The 19373-nt window shown below is 40.4% G+C and overlaps 1 protein-coding gene across 1 annotated transcript in view; it reads right to left on the bottom strand.

Moving 5' to 3' along the window:
* Nucleotides 1–287: 287 nt before the first annotated feature.
* LOC129187640 (activin receptor type-1-like) overlaps nt 288–19373 on the bottom strand; it is a 36074-nt gene continuing 16988 nt past the window's right edge. The window contains exons 4-12 of the mRNA XM_054787202.1: nt 18727–18999; nt 18232–18495; nt 12308–12513; nt 9939–10038; nt 7214–7360; nt 6016–6291; nt 5351–5548; nt 4534–4664; nt 288–3753 (exon numbers count right to left, since the gene is read on the bottom strand). Coding sequence (XP_054643177.1) covers nt 3619–3753; nt 4534–4664; nt 5351–5548; nt 6016–6291; nt 7214–7360; nt 9939–10038; nt 12308–12513; nt 18232–18495; nt 18727–18999 — 1730 coding nt within the window. The 3' untranslated portion in view covers nt 288–3618. The remainder of the gene's footprint in view (nt 3754–4533; nt 4665–5350; nt 5549–6015; nt 6292–7213; nt 7361–9938; nt 10039–12307; nt 12514–18231; nt 18496–18726; nt 19000–19373) is intronic.

Here is a 19373-nt window from a genome sequence, read left to right as displayed (position 1 = left end):
CCAGAGGCCTCCTACCGGTCGCATGCGCCCAGAACACCTCCCCAGGGAGGCGTCTGGGAGGCATCCTGAACAGACGCCCAAGCCCCGGTTCTACTTAGGGTTTAGTATTATATGTTTAAAACATAAAATAAAAAACATTTTTAGAGTTTTTGTTTTAAAAAATATGTAAAAATAGTAGACAAAAGAAAACATAGACTTTGTTGTACAGCTATATGTTAAGGTTAGTATTTATTTAAAAAAAATTTGACTTAAAGTAAATTTAAAAAAACACGTTACAATAGTGAATAGTATTGGTTAAACAGTATTTGCAGTATTTGTAAAAAAAAAAAAAAGGTCATGTCACGTCAATGTCATGAAAATAGTATTGCTACGACGGAGTATTAGGGCCACATTGAGAAAAAAAAAATAATCTGAGATTTCCAGAATAAATTGTAATATTACGAGAATAAAGTCATAAATTTAAGAGAAAAGCCGTAATATTCTGACAATAACGTTGTAAATTTACAAGATTAATTGTCATACGTGTCTGAGGAAAATAGAAAAATAGAGCCTCACTCTATTTTCTCTGGGTCTGGCGACTAACTTCAGGAAGGAAGGAAACTTTCCTCTTGCTTCAAGGCAAGCTTTTATTTTTAACTTGGAAGCAAAACAGAGCAGTTGATCACAAACAGATTATTTTATGTAGCCCTTCCTTACGCTCGCCGTGTCATTACGCAATATGTACCGGAAACGCAATCGGTTCTGCGCATGTGCATCATCATCGTCATCCGGTCGGCCTATTTTTCGGCAGTCACATGTTGGGCACGTGTAATCTACACCATCCGCATGCTAACAAAGTCTTTTAATAACAGTTACTAATAAAATAACCCCCCAATATATTACATACATGAGGGATGGTTATTGACCATTTACGTTCATACATTTGAAAAATAAAAACTACCCCAGCACGTGACGTCGCAGAAGCGCTGTCATAAAAATTTACTAAAGGAGGAAGTGACGTAGATCTCGCGCATGCGCAGAACCAATTGCGTTTCCGGGACTGATGGCAGCCTCCTCCACATGCCCAAGGCTAAGGGTCACATAAGTCCCCCCGTTTCACAGCTGTCTCAGGCAATGCCTGCAACATAAAGTTACAGAGTTTTTTCTCGGAAATTTAGGAGACTTTATTTTTGTAAATTTACGACTTAATTCTCGAAATGTCAGATTATTTTTTTCTCAATGTGGCCCTAATACTCTGTCGTGGATGACTATATATTTTTTAAAACATGTTAAAATAGTAATATCTGCTAAAAAATGTATTTTGTTAAAATAGTAAACGAAAAAAATACATTTATATACTGTAATGTCCTTATAGTAGTATTTTTTAATTATTATTAGGAGTAAAAAACGCATGTTGAATAAGTCGTGTTAGTTGAAAAACAAAATGACGAGGAGTATTTCTATATATGTTGAGAATAGACTTTAAAACAGCTGCTTGTCTTTTCATGGTCTTGAGCCAAAGTACTCCCGAAGTTCTCTGACATGTTCGAGCCACATGAAAAAGCTTGGGTTCTGAGAAGCTCAGACCCGAGTCAAGACTAAAAATGTAATCTTTTGTGTCCATTTCTTCAACCAATATGTGTTACATTTACTACAAATGATTGACTCCACAATGAGTCCTGCATTTCTATTTTCTTTCAAATATGTCAGCTTGTTTGTGTGCAATGGCACTGGTACTAGAATGACCGGGTGAAAGTATTAGAAAGAGCTCTCAGTATGTTACAGTGCACTTGTACACCACTAAAAACTATAATAAATGATAATAAAGCTGGTAGTTCTGCTGGTCATGTGTCAAGGTGTAAAGAAGTAATATAGGTGAACGTGTCTTTCAGTAGTACTGTAGATTTCTACAAGTAGTTTATTTACCAGCTACATACAGCTTGCATCTCAGTACGATTTAAAAATGTACAATAAAGTGCAATCAGGAACCAAACAGGAAGTTGGATTTTCCGAGTGAACCCTCGCCGCCGTGTGGGTGTGTAATGGCTTAAATGACACTGAATATGACAGTAAAAAGTCCAAACAGCTGTTGCATGCATGTTGATCGCAAGTATCCATTACAGTGTTGGAGTCAGGTGGCCTGGAAATGCTCTTCATGAAACAACATAAGGGTCATCCGGTTCAGCGTCTTTTTCACGTCGCTGAACGACTTTTTCCAAATGATGCGTTCATTCAACTATGGAATTCTGACACTTAAATAGATTGTTATGTTTCTGAGGTGACGAAAACGGAATGGGATTATGAACAGTTCTGACTACTAGGTTTAGGAAATTAGAATTAGTGAATTTCCTCATAGTGACTATTGGGTTTCTTTATTATGCAATTTCATAATATTAAATAATATATCATTTTAAATCATTTGTTCAACAAAAAAAATGCTATTTAAATGTGTTGTCTTGAAGTAACATCCATGAAGATGCAGTAACAATGTTATTCTAATCAATATATATGAATTATTTCTGTACAAACATTTTAAAATTAATAAATTGATAATTTTCCCAATTATTCTACAGAGAACATTCGGTATTTTTTTTTATATATACACAGATATATATACAGATATATATATATATATATATACACAGATATATATACAGATATATATATATATATATACACAGATATATATACAGATATATATATATATATACACAGATATATATACATATATATATATATATACATATATATATATATATACATACACACACATACATATTATGATTTAGTGTGTGTGATTAATGGAGGTAGGACTAGAGAGGAGGCCACTATTGACAGTAGTTGATTTAGTGCCAATGGTACAAAACTTCAAATATTTATGTAAATGGCAAAAATAAGGCATGTAAGACAAAAGGGCACCAAACATATGAGACAGGTAATATAATTGCTTTCTATTTAATTAATAGAAACCACTAGTTGATATAAAATGTTAATGAAATAATTAAAAAAAAAGGTTGAAGTTTGACTTCATTAACTTGACAATGCACACGTTAAGACGGTGTAAAGGCTTTACAGGCAAACTTACAGTACAGGCCTCCACAGGTGGGAGAGGGTGATCGGAGGGCCCACCTCAGCGTCACTAACAGAAGACATGTTGATCATTTGTTCTCTTTTAACATTTGTCACTGTGAAGCTAAAAAGGAACAAAACGTATAGAGCAAGTACATCATTCAGTACAGTGATATGCTAAGGGTGGCAGCTGCACAACTGTTGCTGACATTCGTCTCTGCTGAATGAGTCCAGCTAGGAAAAAAAGCTGCATTGACTAAAAGCAAGAACTTAATATTTCTACTAACTTGTTCAGAAGAGCAAAAACAAAGATAAATGTCAGGTAACAGCCAGCTCCTAGATTGTGATTGTAATATTTAACGTCCTATTTCCAAGACCTGTGGCCGTCTCAGAAGAGCCTGGTAAGCCATCTTTGGATGCCAAAATGTGTCCCGCCAAGTCTTTAAAATAAATATATAGGCTTGTGCCGCTATAAGGGCACGCAAGCAGACAGAGTACACTCGACCCTCTCAAAGGCTTTTAGTCCAAGAAGTATTCCAATCCTGCTACTACTACCTGCACCAGGCACGCTCAAATGTCCGTTTTCATTTTGTCTATGGAACTGTTGATCTTTGTCAGAGTCTTTTTGATGCGCAGCGCCGTTAGTCTGGCAGATGGGTTCTGGTACCAGCACTCCTTCATCAGTTTTGCCATGGAGATTAAAGTCTGCAAAATAAAAAGGCCAAATGTATGTGTTAAGGCTCTGTCCCATACTGCCCTATGATGCCGTCTACCTCCATCTAAATATTGAAGTCATATGCTGTCCTACGGTGGCAAATTCAAATGTTTTGGCCATGGATGATAGATAGAACAGCATGAGTCTACCAACATCCTCATCACAGTTGTAGCTCCTGGATGGTCCACATCGCTCATTTAGAAATTATATTTGCATCACTTTTATCTTGGAATACTAATTTGGATAACTATTACCTTGAAATACTACTATTTTGGAGTACTATCACACTACGAGGTTCTGTGCAAGTAACTTGCTGACTTACTGCCCTGCAGGAGAGGAAGCGTGACGACGAGCGGGCAGCCTACATGAAGTATGCGAGTATTTAACATGTCATGGCTGTGAAAACACTATTTTTTTTGTCCAATTGTTGTCAAAATGTTGTCATGTTGAGTATGGTGAGTTGCATGGCCGGAGGAGGATTAGCTGTCCGCCTGCACAACTGAATAAAAGTGACAATGGCAACAACAACAAAAACCCCCGCCACAGTAATATATTAAAACCAGCAATCGCTATCCAAAGCTGACGGTCGGCAATTTTGAACATGTCCAAAGTTTGGAATGGTTAGCACCCGCCTGTCAACTTCTAGTAACCAGCTGAAAAACAAATGAAAAGTTAAAAAAAACAACATACGCCTTTGTTTTTCAGATGGAATGGTTAAACATTTTAAGAATCTTTAAAAATCCTTTTTAGTTCAATATACCACGACTCACTGTGTCTGAGAACCATCTGTTTGGTATGTTAGGTCTCTGCTGGTCCACACAGACCACCTTCTTCATATCCTCAAAACTGGGATCACTTGGGACCACGTCGTGAAAGGGTGGCTTGTAGTCCTCCACAATGCCTAGGGAGAGAGCACATCACTAACTCACGTGTACACCGACGGCAACAACAAAGAAAAGATGCAGGCTGTTGAGTCAAGAAACATGTGAGGTGGTTGTGCCTGATTTCATACTTCAGTTGTTGGTGAAAGCCTGGTTACTGATTTACAGTCATAAACCCGTGAAGCAGCAAAAAATGAACAAGTTTAAAGAGTTCTCCATAAAACACATCCACCAAGACTAAGATCTTAGTACAGATGTTTTAAATAAAGATTGTACTAAAGATGTTCATATGGTCTAATGAGTTTAGATTTCACATTGTACGGTGATGGATGCATCACCTGCTCCCTCGGGAGCATAAGTGTTGGACTATGAAACAGTGGAACGGTCTTATATATGGGCTGCAATGCTGACGTTGCCAAGAAAGCAGGCGACTTGAGGAAGCAGGGGAAATTCAAGGCACTTAGTGCGCCAACTGCAAAATCTGCATCAAGTGAAGGAGGGTCACAAAGTATTTCTTGTTTAAGACATCAAGGAACTCCTACTTTTCAGACATGCTGAATTGTGCAAATGCAACCACGTGATGTTCCTTAATGCACTTGCATTAAGCATGTCTGAAACAAATAAACCATACCATATACCAAATAACAGTTTCTAAAAAAAAAAAAAAAAGAGACAATGGCCAAAACTGAAGAACCAGAATACGGACCGTTGCTCACAGTCCTCCTGGCGATCTCCCACAAAACGAGGCCCAGGGCCCAAATGTCCACCCTCTTGTAGGACTCAAAGCAGTCCATCTGGATGGAGTCGTCGAGCACCTCAGGGGCCATGTAGCGTTTGGTGCCTACTTTCGGGTTGTTCCCTACGTCCAGCTCGTTGGTGTCTTGAAAATGCATGACAGCCAGACCTAGTGGGAAGACACAGCAAAGAAAAAAACAGCCTATTGAGCCATTTAAATGCTGTTGTTGTAAACAGGATGTATGCCTACATGGGAACACCTTGCCCTGAAGATAGACAACTGCGGCCATGATGATGGCGTCATCCGTTGCAGGCCTTAATGCATTAAGCCGTAAACATGTCAGGCCTGTCATGAAGTCTGGGCTGGTACCTGAATTAAGTTCTCTTCTACTGAGCAATTGGAACATTGGTGTTAGATAAAGTGCACTTCCCAATGTGTTTACAGCCAAGGCACAGGAGGAACATTAGCCACTGGTTGTTTCTCCCGAATTAGCAACAAATAAGGCTGAGCAGGTAGACGAGAGAACCAATATTAGATTTATCTTCTTCGCTACACGCAATAAATAAAATCCAATTATTAAGCCTTCAGCTCCTGAGTGGTTAAAACCCCCATGTCAGACATGTTCATATTCTTACCGAGGTCAGCAATGCAACATTGGCCGTTCTTTTTAACTAGTATATTTTTGCTCTTGAGGTCCCGGTGGGCAATGGCCGGCTTGCCCTGAGTGCCGAAGATCTCCACGTGAAGATGAGCCAGGCCACTGGCGATGGAAAGCGCCATGCGGAGGCAGCTGTACGCATCCAGGGTGCTGAGCTGAAGGTAGTCGTACAAGGAGCCCATCTCGTGGTAGTGGGTGATCAACCATAGCTGCGTGCTGGAGTTCCTCGATGTCATGTCGGAGGCGATGAAGCCTGAGAAGGTGAGAGGCAGACACAATTAGGGATGTTCGAACCCACATACGATCCGATCTGATTTTTATTATAGTCTTGCCGATCCCATCTGGTCCCTAATCAAATAAAAGATCCAATAAAAGTCCATCCAATCAAAGATAAAATTGGAAAAAATGGGCGTGCAAAATACTTTTATGGTCATTTGACGTGGTTATAGATCAATTTGTGCTGTGATTTAGAATATATGACTTTTTTTTTTAACAAACTGTCTTCAACGCAATAATAATTTATTGACGGTCCTTAGTCCGCACAATGGCACAGCAGTCCGGCCACAGTGAGGGGGAACTAGCGCTGTAGCTACGGCGCCGAATATGCAACGTTCAACGTGAAACTAACTTCACCACGGTACACCACAGACATGTCTGCAAGGTGGTGCCACGTTTTGTTCTTCTTGCGGGTGGCGGGACTCGAGTGGCAATCAGCTTTGAGGTGCAATACCGCACCTACCATGGATGTGTGGCCCGGAGTTACGAACATTACACAGAAATCCAATCTTCAAAATACAGCGGATCGGCAGCCGATCCCGATCCTGAAGATCGGATCGGGACAGCCCTAGACACAATAAGTACAAATAATTTTGGAAAAAAGGAAGAAAACAGGTCATGCCTTGGTGTTAAAATCAAGCAGACAAGCTCCGGAATAAAGCTCAGATTAAGTCTGACATTATCGGAGAGTTATTCATTTAACAATATGTTTATTATGGTAATTGTGGTTTGCACTGGTGTAGAATAGCAGTGCACCATCCTGACAGTTGTTTCATTGTTACCTTATTTAGCTACAAAATATTACAAACAGTCCTTGGTATGATAGAGTAAAATCCTACACCATTTGCTTTTAAGCTGCCCGCTCCTAAACATCAGCATTCTTGTTATTTTCTACCTACCCAGGATGTTCTCATGCCTCAGCAGCACTGTGTTGTAGATCTCAGTTTCTCTGAACCAGGACTTTTCATCTCTGGAGGAGAAGATTTTGACAGCAACACTCTCTCCTTGCCACTGGCCTCTCCACACTTCACCGTAACGGCCCTTACCTAAGCGTGGGGTGGAAAAAATACTTTTAGGACACATTCAAAAGGGATATTACATCTCTGGTTGGGTGAAGTTTACGGTTTTGAGCTAAGAGGAAAGATAGATGGAAGACAGTGTGAAAATGATATCAAAAAGGTCAAAGTAAGTAAAACAGAACTGGTAGACCAATTAGAATCACCATTCATTACGAAGATAGTATTTCTGCACATAAAAACATGAAAATCTGACCAAAACCCCCTACTGGGTACATGTTTCCATGGGTTTATATGCATTCACTAATGCCTGTGCTATTATTTTTCTGACAAATACACCAAATGGTGGCACAGATGCGCTCTAAAAAACACCCACTGCAACTTCAAGTGTTAAGCCCAATCACCACGAAATTTGGTACACACCTTGTTGGTTAAAAGATTGGTTAAAAAACATGGCAGACAGCGAGGAAGACGTCTTCGCACAGGTGGGACTTAGCAAGTAATTGTCCATAAGTCATTGATCATTTATCTTAAGATGAAAAACTATGAAAGAAAACTATGAGTATTAAAGGTATGCGAGTATGTCTTAAAACGCATTTTAAGAACAACCATGGGGGCGACACAAATGTCACTTACAGTCACGTGAATGAGATGTCCTAATTTGCACATGCTGTGGGTTGGCAACAACTAAAGTACAACAAATCAATTGACAAGTACACTACAAGTCAAGAGTTTGGAAACACTTCCTCAGTCATGTGTTTCTATTTCTTTCTATAAGACAACAACAGTACAAGAAATGTCAAGAAATTAGTCACTTTCTTATTTAAATCTAAACACTGTGGAACCTCGGTTTTCGAAAGCCCCGGTTTTTGCACGACTCGGTTTTACATGAAAATGTTTGCCAAAATCTTCCTCAGTTTTCGTACACTGCCTCAGTTAATGTACAATCTTGCACATAAACTGTTCTGTTTTACCATTCGGAATGTTGAATCCTGTACTATTAATTAGCGCTGCCACAATAGTCAACAAATATAAATGACTAATTTTTTAAAATTCTGTTATTTCTTTGTGTCCATTTTATTTTGAATACAACTCAATCCAGCTTGACTAAGTAGACTAATCATGGCAGCACTAGTGTTACATAAAGATGTGAATGGACTACTCCCAGCTTTGCTTGTTTATTCAGCCAACACCAAATCTCACAATACTTCAGCGGTGTTTACACTTGCACGTATTTTGCCTCCACATTGTCCGCAATTTGCCGTTTATTTATTTATAGCACACCTGAAAAGTGTTATGACCAGTTTGAGCACCATTTGCGTTCTGTTTACGCATAGATTATGCACTTGGCACGCACTTAGTGACCAAAAATGGTGCGCATTGGCATGAAATGATAACCCCCCGTACGACCTTGTCAAGTAGTGATTACATGACAGAGATTTAAAAATGCAACACACTAAATATGACTGTAATTATCCATCCATCCATCAATCTTCTATGCCGCTTGTCCTCATAGGGTCACGGGGGTATGCTAGAGCCTATCCCAGCTGACTTCGGACAAGAGGCGAGGTACACCATGGACTGATCACCAGCCAATACCAGGGCACATATAGACAAACACTCACATTCATACCTCAGGACAATTTAGAGTCGATTACTGTAATTAATTCATCGCAATTAATGCTTTCATTTGACAGTCTCACACAATACTACTGTATCCTGTAAGGCACATTCGTTTGGCAAACTCAAATGAGAATTTTACACAAACTAGTCTATTTGCCTTCGTACCATTCAGTGGGCTCAAGTGCCCAAAACAAATACTCCCACCCGTTGGTGACTCAGTCTTGTCACGTTATTAATACACTACGTGAGCCCCACTGTTTGTAACGAGTATTACAAAATGTACCTGTTGGCCTGCTCTCAACTCCCACCTGGAAGTCATTGTCCACCATCTCTGTTGATGTTGACGGCGTAGTTCTTTGCTAACTAAATTACACCACAAGTCTCTGCTTTCTTTTTTCAATTGAATACAGCTGCAAAATAACCCACCATGGAGCCAAAGAAAGTTAATAGTACCAGCACTTTGGTACTGTAATCCTGAAAACCCCGCAGAGCAAAGCCAACGTGTTTGCTGTCAGACATTCAACATACAGAAGAGATCAGAGACTTTGGGGAGTCATATTTCTACAATAGTTGCAGATGATTTCTGGCTCCTTTTGCTCCAATTGTGGCCTGTTTGCAACCCAAATATATTTTTCACACCAACAGTTTATACCACAGACCTTCATTTGATGGCTGTGTTTATGAAGGGATCATATAATGAGTTATAAAAGAAGGTGTGTTTTGAAGTTTTAGCAGACACTGAGTTGAGATTTGAACTTTGGGAAAAAGTAAACAGCAATTAGTGTATGTGCTGCAGCGCTGTAGGCAAAACGCATATTCTTTATTGATTTTTCAACGCTTGTGATATTCTTCTGTACTTTTCCAGGGTGTGTGTTGGCCCCCAACTGTGCTGACACAAAGGTCTCATTAAAACGAATGAGTCGGCTGCATATTCTTACACGTAGCTGATGTCAATAACAATAGAGAGCTTCAAGTGGACACTCACCCACGCACTCGTTGAGAGTGATTTGTCGAGCAACAGTCCTCTGAACAAGGAATGGAAGTCCGGAACCACTTCCTGAGGTGCAAGAATGATCCAGCAAGTCCTAAGAAACACAAACATTTTTACATCAATAGATTACATTGCAAGCAGGATAGAAGGAAGCAGATTTTGTGTCTGGAGAAAAAAGAACACCTTCTATTGTCAAAACAACAAGTACACACACTTCTGTTTTATAAGTGTTGTGGCTAATTTCGATTCCATCTAATCCCAGGGCCAAACTCCAAACCAGGCACAACCTTTTACTACTTTGACGACCTTTTATTTTGAATGCAGCTACAAGCCATGTAATACCCAAAACTGACACTCGAGGGCAGTGTTGAGTTGACAACGACAGGGAAACCGAAACCAGTGCAATAGGAAGAGGAGGAAGAACACAACATGGAAGGGTGACGCCTCATATAAACAGATTTATTATGGATGAGGTCTCTGAGAGACAACAGGAATTCTATAAATAATAATTGTTTGTTGTGGGTGAAATAGGTTGGAATCAAGAGATGGCAATTCTAGCTTTTGGTTACAAAAATGTGAATCACCATGCAAAAAGAGCAGTCATGGAGCTGGCAAATTATGAATAAACATGGGTACACACCTATAGATATGCACTATACACCTCATACAGGGGCAGAGAGTGTTTGATTTACTTAACTGCAGAGAGTAGCAGGCATGTATCAGAGGTAAACATCTGAAAGCCGCATCTTTGTGGCTATCAAACATATTTTTGAAATAAATGTATTCAATCCCACGTGTTTCACAGCCACTAAAGCTTTTGTTTAGCACTGCCAAACACATTTTTATGATGCTTAAATAAACATTTTGTGGCTCCAGATTGGAGGTATGAATGTGAGTGTGAATGGTTGTTTGTCTATATGTGCCCTGCGATTGGCTGGAGACCTCTCGCCCGAAGTCAGCTGGGATAGGCTCAAGCATACCCGCGACCCTAGTGAGCTTAAGCGGCATAGAAGGTGGATGGCTCCAGATTGGAATGTTCCACGGCTAAAGGTTTTAAAGTGAAATGGTTCACTTGAGCCAAAATCAACTGATTCACTGCGTCATACTGTTTATAGCCATGAATGCCCTGATTGGTCAACGTGTACTGTATTTAATATCAGTAGGATCATGTGGGTTTGTGAAGTTTAAACTTCAGAAAGAGAAATATACAAAGTATGCATACAAAATGGACGCCACAGTTTATTTTGTTAAGGCTCAGGCCACTGCTCGGCAAGATTACAGGCTATGCAGGCCAGTGAATGCGCTGGCCTGTGCGACTCCACCTAAACTCTGGATCAGTTTAAGTGAAACCTCAAAACAAACTGCAGAGTGCAAAAGTTCACAATCGCTGGCTAAGTGAGGACATACACTGTATCCCACTGGGCATCCTCCGACTGTTTATAATGCTGTATATTGTATGTAATGGAAATGTGAGTCAACAAAACACACACAGCGCATACACGATAGAGGCTCGAATATGTGGGGATTCATATTACCTCATCTGTGTTTGTGTTGTTTTTTAAAATGCATAAATGTGTCTGCCAAAAAAAACAAACAAAAAAAAACATTTGAGCAACCATTTTTATGACAGTATATCCAAGGGGGCAATATTATATAGAAATGAAACTACTACAGTAGATTCCTCTGATTTAAACAAGGTGGTTTGATGGCGCTATCTGCAGGGAAAAAGAACTACCGCTATGAATCCAGCAGAGAGCGCTGTCTCACAAGTCAATTCACTCAATAGTTTTCAGCACCAGAAGATGCTTTGACAGGACATGATGTTTAATTGCACCTTTTGTAAGAACAACACTGGTAATTTTCAAGTGACTAATACTTAGTGTAGCTTTTGTCATTATAATCAATAAAGTTACATTTGATTTAGGTTTGACCAATGAAACATTGCACTTGTTTCTTAAAATCAATTCAAGTTGAGCTGAAATGCTTCATGTTGTGATGTTTTTTCTAATTAAGGCATCAATTTCAATGATTGTTACATTTTCTTCCTCCACATTTGGTAATCACTTTTGCAACATGCAACAAGTGGTTATTATTGTCTAAACAGCTAACAACAGTAGAATACCAAGATAACTGTGTCTAATTGTGTCAAGCATCGTCAAGTCAAGCATCCTCTTTGTCTGAGGCTGCATGAGTTCTGCCTGCATTGGGGAGCTGCGGTTCTGAAATAGAGCATGATCTCCTCAATTGGTAAAGTGGGTCACAAGGCAGTTTTCCCACATGGTAAAGAGCCCAAACAAACCTCTAAGACGACAACTGACAAAATACGGCTGCATAACAAAGTATTAGCAGCCTCTGAGACTCACCGCCAACGTGCTCTCCCCAACGTTGGATGCTATAAGACCGTCGATGGTTCCGTATTCAGCATCCCGGGACGTTAGTCTCTCCATCTGGTTGTGGTGGATGCGTCTGAACACCAGGATGGCGATAGCCGAGAGGATGACGAGGACAAGTATGGGTGCCACAATGACAACAGCCAGCATAGTCACACTGTAGTTGGAGAGCTCGTCGGCTGCAAGGGGGAACAAGTACATGACAAGACATTAAAAAAAGCTTTGATTTATATTCTGTTGCTTTGTTGATTTGTTTAATGACCATAACTAATGAAAATGCATCAAATTCGGACTGCATTGAGTCACCGGAACTTAAAATTCTGTGTGGTGGGGAACAGCAGATAGTAGTGATGGGAAAAGTGAAGAAAGCGCCCAAAGGAAACGACAGAAGCTGTAAAAAGTTTTGGATAATTTCAAACTCCAGACAGACAACATGGTGCAATGTTTGCACTGTCAAACAAAGCTGGCATTCCATAACAGTACTACATCGGTGCACATGACCCGAAAGCACTCTGCATATTTACAGAGAAAGGAACCAGAATCAAGGTAAGTCTATTTTGGCAGCTACCTTTTATTTATTTATTTATTACCTTGTTTTAGGCTACACTCAGGATTAGCTTTTGTTATATTTTTCATTACTAATGCTCTCATGTTAAAAGTGCAATTTCAGTGATGAATGACGGTGTGCCTTTATAAGAAAACAAAATAAAGGTTATGGCAAGCAGAAAAATATTTTCCCTAATTATTTCCCTGAAATACAAATTGAGGCTATAAAGCAGCAGTCCTCACTAAGCGGCCTGTGGGCCACATCTGGCTCATGAAAGCTTTTCATTTGGCCCGCCAAACATCACCCAAATAATGTAAACCAAGGGTTTATCAACCAGGCCAATATCAACCAATCCCAATATGTGTAACATCACATGGAATTAACGTAAGCAAATTCGCACGTATGGCTGCCGCTAATCTTGCATTTTTTTTTTTTTACATTCCTGCTACCTGATAAACATATAACTTAAGGTGGGGCGATATGGACCTTCGCATGTATCACAATATTTTTGGGATGTATCACGATATGATGATATATAAAAATGATGTACTTTAACCCATATAATTAAAAATAATTTAATTAAAAGTAAGCTTACCTATGGCACTGCATAGAGCAGGGTCTCAAACTCAATTTACCTGGGGGCCACTGGAGGTAGGGTCTGGGTGGTGCTGGGCCGCATTAAGTATTGAATAGGGTTGGGAATCTCAGGGTACCCCACAATATGGTATGATACGCAACGCATGGCTCACGATAACGATAATATCTTGATACAGTGATAAGGTGAAACAAAAAAATAAATACATTTCATAGTTTGTATTTAGCTGCATTCAGCTGGGATAGGCTCCAGCTTACCAGTGACACTAATGAAAACAAGCGATAGAAAATGGGTGGACTTTTTGCAGCATATTTTACAATAAGTAAAATTGTACACAAGTGTAAACAGGATTTTAGTTTAGGTGTCTGAAAAACAGTAAAGCAATTTTAAAGTCATTCAGAAAACACATCTCATGTTTCTCAAGTAGGGCAACTCTATAAAGTAAAAGCATATCAAAAATAAATAGCATTTACACAACTCTTCCATGTCTCGTCGCAGGCCGCAAAATATGACCAGGTGGGCCACAAATGGCCCATGGGCCGCAAGTTTGAGACCACTGGTGTAGATAAATGTCCAAAGCAAGTTGTTGGAAAGAAGCAACAATTGGTCCATCTTGTTAGCCAGGCAGTGAACATTGGCAACATGGACAGATGGAAGAGCAACCTCACAAGCATGCCGGCTCGTCTTCCCCGGCGGCAGCGCCGTCTCGCCGTCTCCCGCTGCTGCACTGACCAAAATCTCTGCAAACGTCTGCGGCTCGGTTAAAAAAGTTCACCAGATAGCTGGTTAATATTTCAAAGTTGGTCTCTGTTGTATGTGACCAGCGGAGAGGCATATGAAGTTTTAAAAAGTGTTTAAAACACACACAACCTTAGAGCGAGTGGCCATCTTGCTCGCAATACGGGTATAAGCCATGATCTTATCACTGGGAGAATTTAGACTGCAATGAGCTACCCCGCTCCCCATTAGCGGTGTTTTGACAACCCAACACGCCCGTCGTTAAGCAAAACACCGGCTCAAGTATATGCTTGGTGTTGACTGTTACGGCTACAGCAATGTTGCTTGTGGTGCTTAAAGTAGTAGAACCGATATTACATTTGTACGACAATATCGGGCACATCCTTAATAATTACATAGAAACCCTCAATAGTTTTGAACATAACCAGAGCATTATGTCAATCAAAATAGCTACGTATCGTTCATTATACACATAGCTCATGTATTACGTCCATTTAGCATTTGTTATCAAATATTACAGATATATTACAGAAATTAAAATAATTATGCAAAAGACAATGCAACTGAAGTCAAGGCAACATATTAGGTTTCAGCAATGGGCACATTTTCCAATGAATCATGAAATGGTAGTTTCATAAACAGATGCGTAGAAAACAACATTTCTATAGTGGAGTTCAGGACATGGAGCGCAGCCATCAGACCATTTTTTTTCGACGTGACCGGCACACCTGATGTAAGCAAGGTTTAAGCATCACAATGAAGCTTCAGTACAAAAAGACTTTTAAACAAACGTGGCGCTATCATATAATGAGTCCATTGACACGGACAAAGGCAAAAAAATTCAACACAGTTGTCCCTCGTTTATCGTGGTCAATTGCGATAAACTGAATTTCTGCAAAGTAGGATGCTATATTAATAAAGTGAATATTTTCACAGTTAGAACAAAGAAAACCTGTTCAATCCTGTTAAACCTCCTAAACTTCAAGTGTTTCAAATGGAGTGGGGAAGAAGGACAAAGTGCGAAACTGCAATCATTTATTAATGAATAAATTTTTTTTTTTACGCGATAGAGCAAGGGAGGGATGTTCACACCGCGATGGAACGACTGTAATATACGTTTAGAATTTTTTTTTCTGTTTGTTTTTTTACGATACCATTTGGTCGACAGTGTCTACAGAGAAAAATGTTGGCCCTTGGTCTTGTATAATTGAGGACCCCTGCTATAAAGTGTGTTGTATCCGATTACTCACATTATCTACAATAATAATCCATAAATTACTTGATTACTAGAATAATCAATAGCTGCAGCCTTAATACTGTATGCAAGAAACAAGAGTTATTTGTGCTCCCTCTGTGTAGCACCACATATGAAAGGTCCGCTATACACACACACACTCTTTCTGGGGAAAGCCACTCAAGAGTTGGGGGTGCTTTCAGAAAACACAACACAGCTACTCACACAACTTATCTCCACAAGCGAGGATAACTGACCACCATTCACACTTTCCCAACATTCCAAGGGGAAAGGCCACTCAACTCGGCCTTTATCACAGACAAAGATCCCCTTCTCCCAACTTACATAATCAACTCTTTCTCCAAAACACACATACTACCAAACCTCCAAAATGCTAACTAGAATACATCAATCACTGTCTCCAAATGATTCACAGACTAATTAAATATTATAATACGAAAAAGCTAATCTACGGCAGCACAGGAGGAAAACAGCAGGACAGCACCGCCCTGCATTCAGTCGTCTGGCTCGCCCACTCTCCCGGGTGGCTTCAACCGTTTAAGCTAACGTCAGACAGCTCTGACAGCGTCTGAGAGGAGTAGACCATGACTAAGTAATATTCAAGACCCCCCCTCTTGTTGCTCACAGTCTGCCGCATTTCTGTTCCACAGGGTGACAGGAGTGAGACCCCACTGAGAGATGTGGCATGAGGAACTTTACTGACTAGGACCACAGTGGCCCCTTGCTTAACAATTTAGGAGCAACTGCAGACAATTTAGGGGCGCACACCAAAACGGTCTTGCAAAGTAAATATTCACATTTCCTCTCATTTTCACTGTACAAATACATGGCAACTGTCTTCTCTAACCACCCTGTTTCTGTCCCTAGCTTCTGGAAGGCTTCTTCGGTGGCATCACATACTGTACATGATGTGATTTCAACACAATTACTTATTACTCCTTCAATATTTACTGTAGACCAGAAACCAGCAGCCTATCATTACACCAAACAGCCTAATCATTATCCTCATATGTTGAGTTCAAACATAGCTTGATTTAAAACAGGGGCCCCCGACCACCAGGCCGTGGAAAACTTTCAGAAGCAATGTTTGAAGTTTAAAAACAAATTTGTGTAAATACAGTATGTAACTCCATGGAATAATAAGTAAATGCATGTCAATTTAAAAACAAGGGCTATTATTCTATTGGAAAATAATATACTGCTTCACCGGGTGAAACCAGTGGTTCTTGAATGCACCATAGTGAGAGTAACGTATAACTTTGTCCAATGCTGACAAATAGACGTATATTTTTCCCATTCATTGTCGTTGTGTGTGTTGTGTGTGACTGCATAAAGGTGAGCTTTGACAACGTTATTACGTTTGTGTTGAGCGCTAGCGCTCGTCTTTTGTTGGGTGTTAAGTTAATTCATGCTAGCACACTGCCTGTCACCCACATCAAACAACGATGTGATCATCTTCTCTCTGGAAAACAAACTCCGGGCTGGTACCAATGGATTCATTTTGTGCTTTTAATCCGATGACGTTGGAAGCTAATTTTCTGAGACTTTTGTTCGGTGCAGTCAGACCGAATGTAACGTGCAGTGCGTCTTTCACAGCTTCAGTGGTTATCTTAAAAAGACCCTCGGTTAAATTGTGCTTGTGTTTGTTTTATACACAACACGTAATGAATAACTACATTACGCTACATACTTTATATATAACTCCAATACCGCCGTCTTTTCATATGTAAGCCAATCACAGTGGCCATTCGCCCACCGCTCACACACACATCGGCCCGCCTTCTTCAATGCATGTCTCCTTTCTTACTTTAGAGTTAATGTCGGTTGACAAGCTAGCTCATTTGCGTGTTACTGTCAACTACCGGGCTGAAGTGTTTTGGTGTTTAATTCAGTTTAGCTGCAAAGTGCGACCATTTCGTCACAGTCTGGAGCCCTACACACATAGCTGCAACGTTACTTTGTATGGGCGACATTAAAACACCATCATACCTCAATTTCCACCACTTTGTGTTCTACACAGTACCAAACTATAGTAAAACGCACATGAGGTAATGCCTTTCAAAATTTGACCGCGAAATGCCAACAGTTCAGCAAGCATCAAAGAATTAACTCTTCATGTGTGGTTTGCTTTTTACTTGTCCTTCTTGTGCATTTTTGCACACAGTTGGAACATAAAGGACCATATCAGAATTTATGAGAAGCAAGCAGCCTTACATTCAAAGCAGTAAGGAAACCGTGTATAGAATGTTTTGCAATGATTAACGTCTTTTTAACTCTTGTTTAACAGGAATAATGCCTAACAAGTGAAATAAATATCTGTGAGGTGCATCTACACCAAAATCATCATGGCCATTAGAGTTAAGACTGAGCTTTTTATCGTTTTTACGGCTTAATATTAACAGTGGTTAACTTACTTTTACACTTGATTCAAACCAACTGGAGGTCAACCAGCATCTCAAAACAGGTTGTGTGCTATCGTAGCATACCATAACAGACGTATCTGATCCACAGCACTTTTGTTACTCATTCTTGGGGCACCAACTCTTTGGTACTATAAGGGTGGAGCTACACCCCGTTGACTGTTGACAAAGAGTCAACCACTCTGTACAACATCGGGAAAAGACTGGTAAGAAAGAACATGACTCTATTGCTTGGTGGAAACGTGATCAGTACTCCAACGCAGTCGAGAGAAAGAGCGAAGCGGAGAAAAAGTGTACAAGAAGCACAGCGGAGGCATGGTGAGAAGAAGCATAGTACCTCACCTTTGACAGGAAGTTGCACTGTGCTGTTCAGGTTACAAAGGTGCCCGGAGCAGCATTCCACAATCTGGTCTCTCGAAGGCGGGGTCTTGCAGGTCATCGTGCGCTGCTCGTAGACATTAAAGCAACCTTTCTGGTACATCAGGGAGCCACCGTTGACTGTCAAAGATGAGAAACACTGGCTTCCCATGCAGCGATTCCCGGTGGCACACGAGCTGCCCTCACACACGCACTCGTGCTTCTCTTTGACAAGAGGCTTCACTTCCTCTGCAAAAAAGATGTAATGAAAATTCTTACTGTTATTGTTTGTGCATCACAACCATTATATTCTTAACGGCGGTGGCATCGGCACAACCTAATGAAATGTAAAAAAGGAGCTTGTTTAAATTTTGATTGACACGTTTGGTTTTTTTTACATAACACAAGGTGTCAGCATGCAGTGCTGTTTGACACCGCTACTGTAGTGTACTGTATTGTATCTGCAGTGTACAAAGGCACCTTTCTCTGGAGCTTGCACAGTGACGTTCATGTTACACAGATGGCCCTGGCAGCACTTGACAACGTGGGACGGTGAGGGCGGCGTGGCGCAGGTGGCTCGGCCCACGTCGTCGTCCCTCAGGCAGCCCTTCTGTTGGACAGCCGCGCCATCGATCACCTTCAGAGAGGAAAAGCAATGCTGGCCGGCGCATCGCTGACCGGGCTCACAAGCAGTGCCTTCACACATGCACTCCTGCTCTCTGAGGACTGGTCTGCCTGCAGACACTGCTACATCTGATGAAGAGAAGCAGAGATAAGGGGAGAACCATTCTAGCAATATTATTACTAGCCCATTATAGTAAACTGGCATTCAATTACAAATGACAAGGGAGAAAAGCTTTTTGCAGGCCAATGTTACCAGGGACACTTCTTTATTTAAAACCAAACATTCTCCCCTCTGTTTTCTCAACAAATTACAGCCGTTTCATTACTTTGAGGCTATTAGACATACTGACCAGAGACTGATAGTTACGGGAAAAAATTAGGACACTATGGTGTTGTAATTGTCTCACATGACTGTCAATGGCATTTGAGGTGCTGAAAATGATTGAGAAGACATGCCATGTAGTAAGGTTTTATAATCAGAAAAACGCTCAATGACTTATGGA

Source organism: Dunckerocampus dactyliophorus, chromosome 9 (genome assembly GCF_027744805.1).
Source record: "Dunckerocampus dactyliophorus isolate RoL2022-P2 chromosome 9, RoL_Ddac_1.1, whole genome shotgun sequence".
NCBI lineage: Eukaryota > Metazoa > Chordata > Actinopteri > Syngnathiformes > Syngnathidae > Dunckerocampus > Dunckerocampus dactyliophorus.
This window is presented reverse-complemented; position numbering and strand designations above follow the sequence as displayed.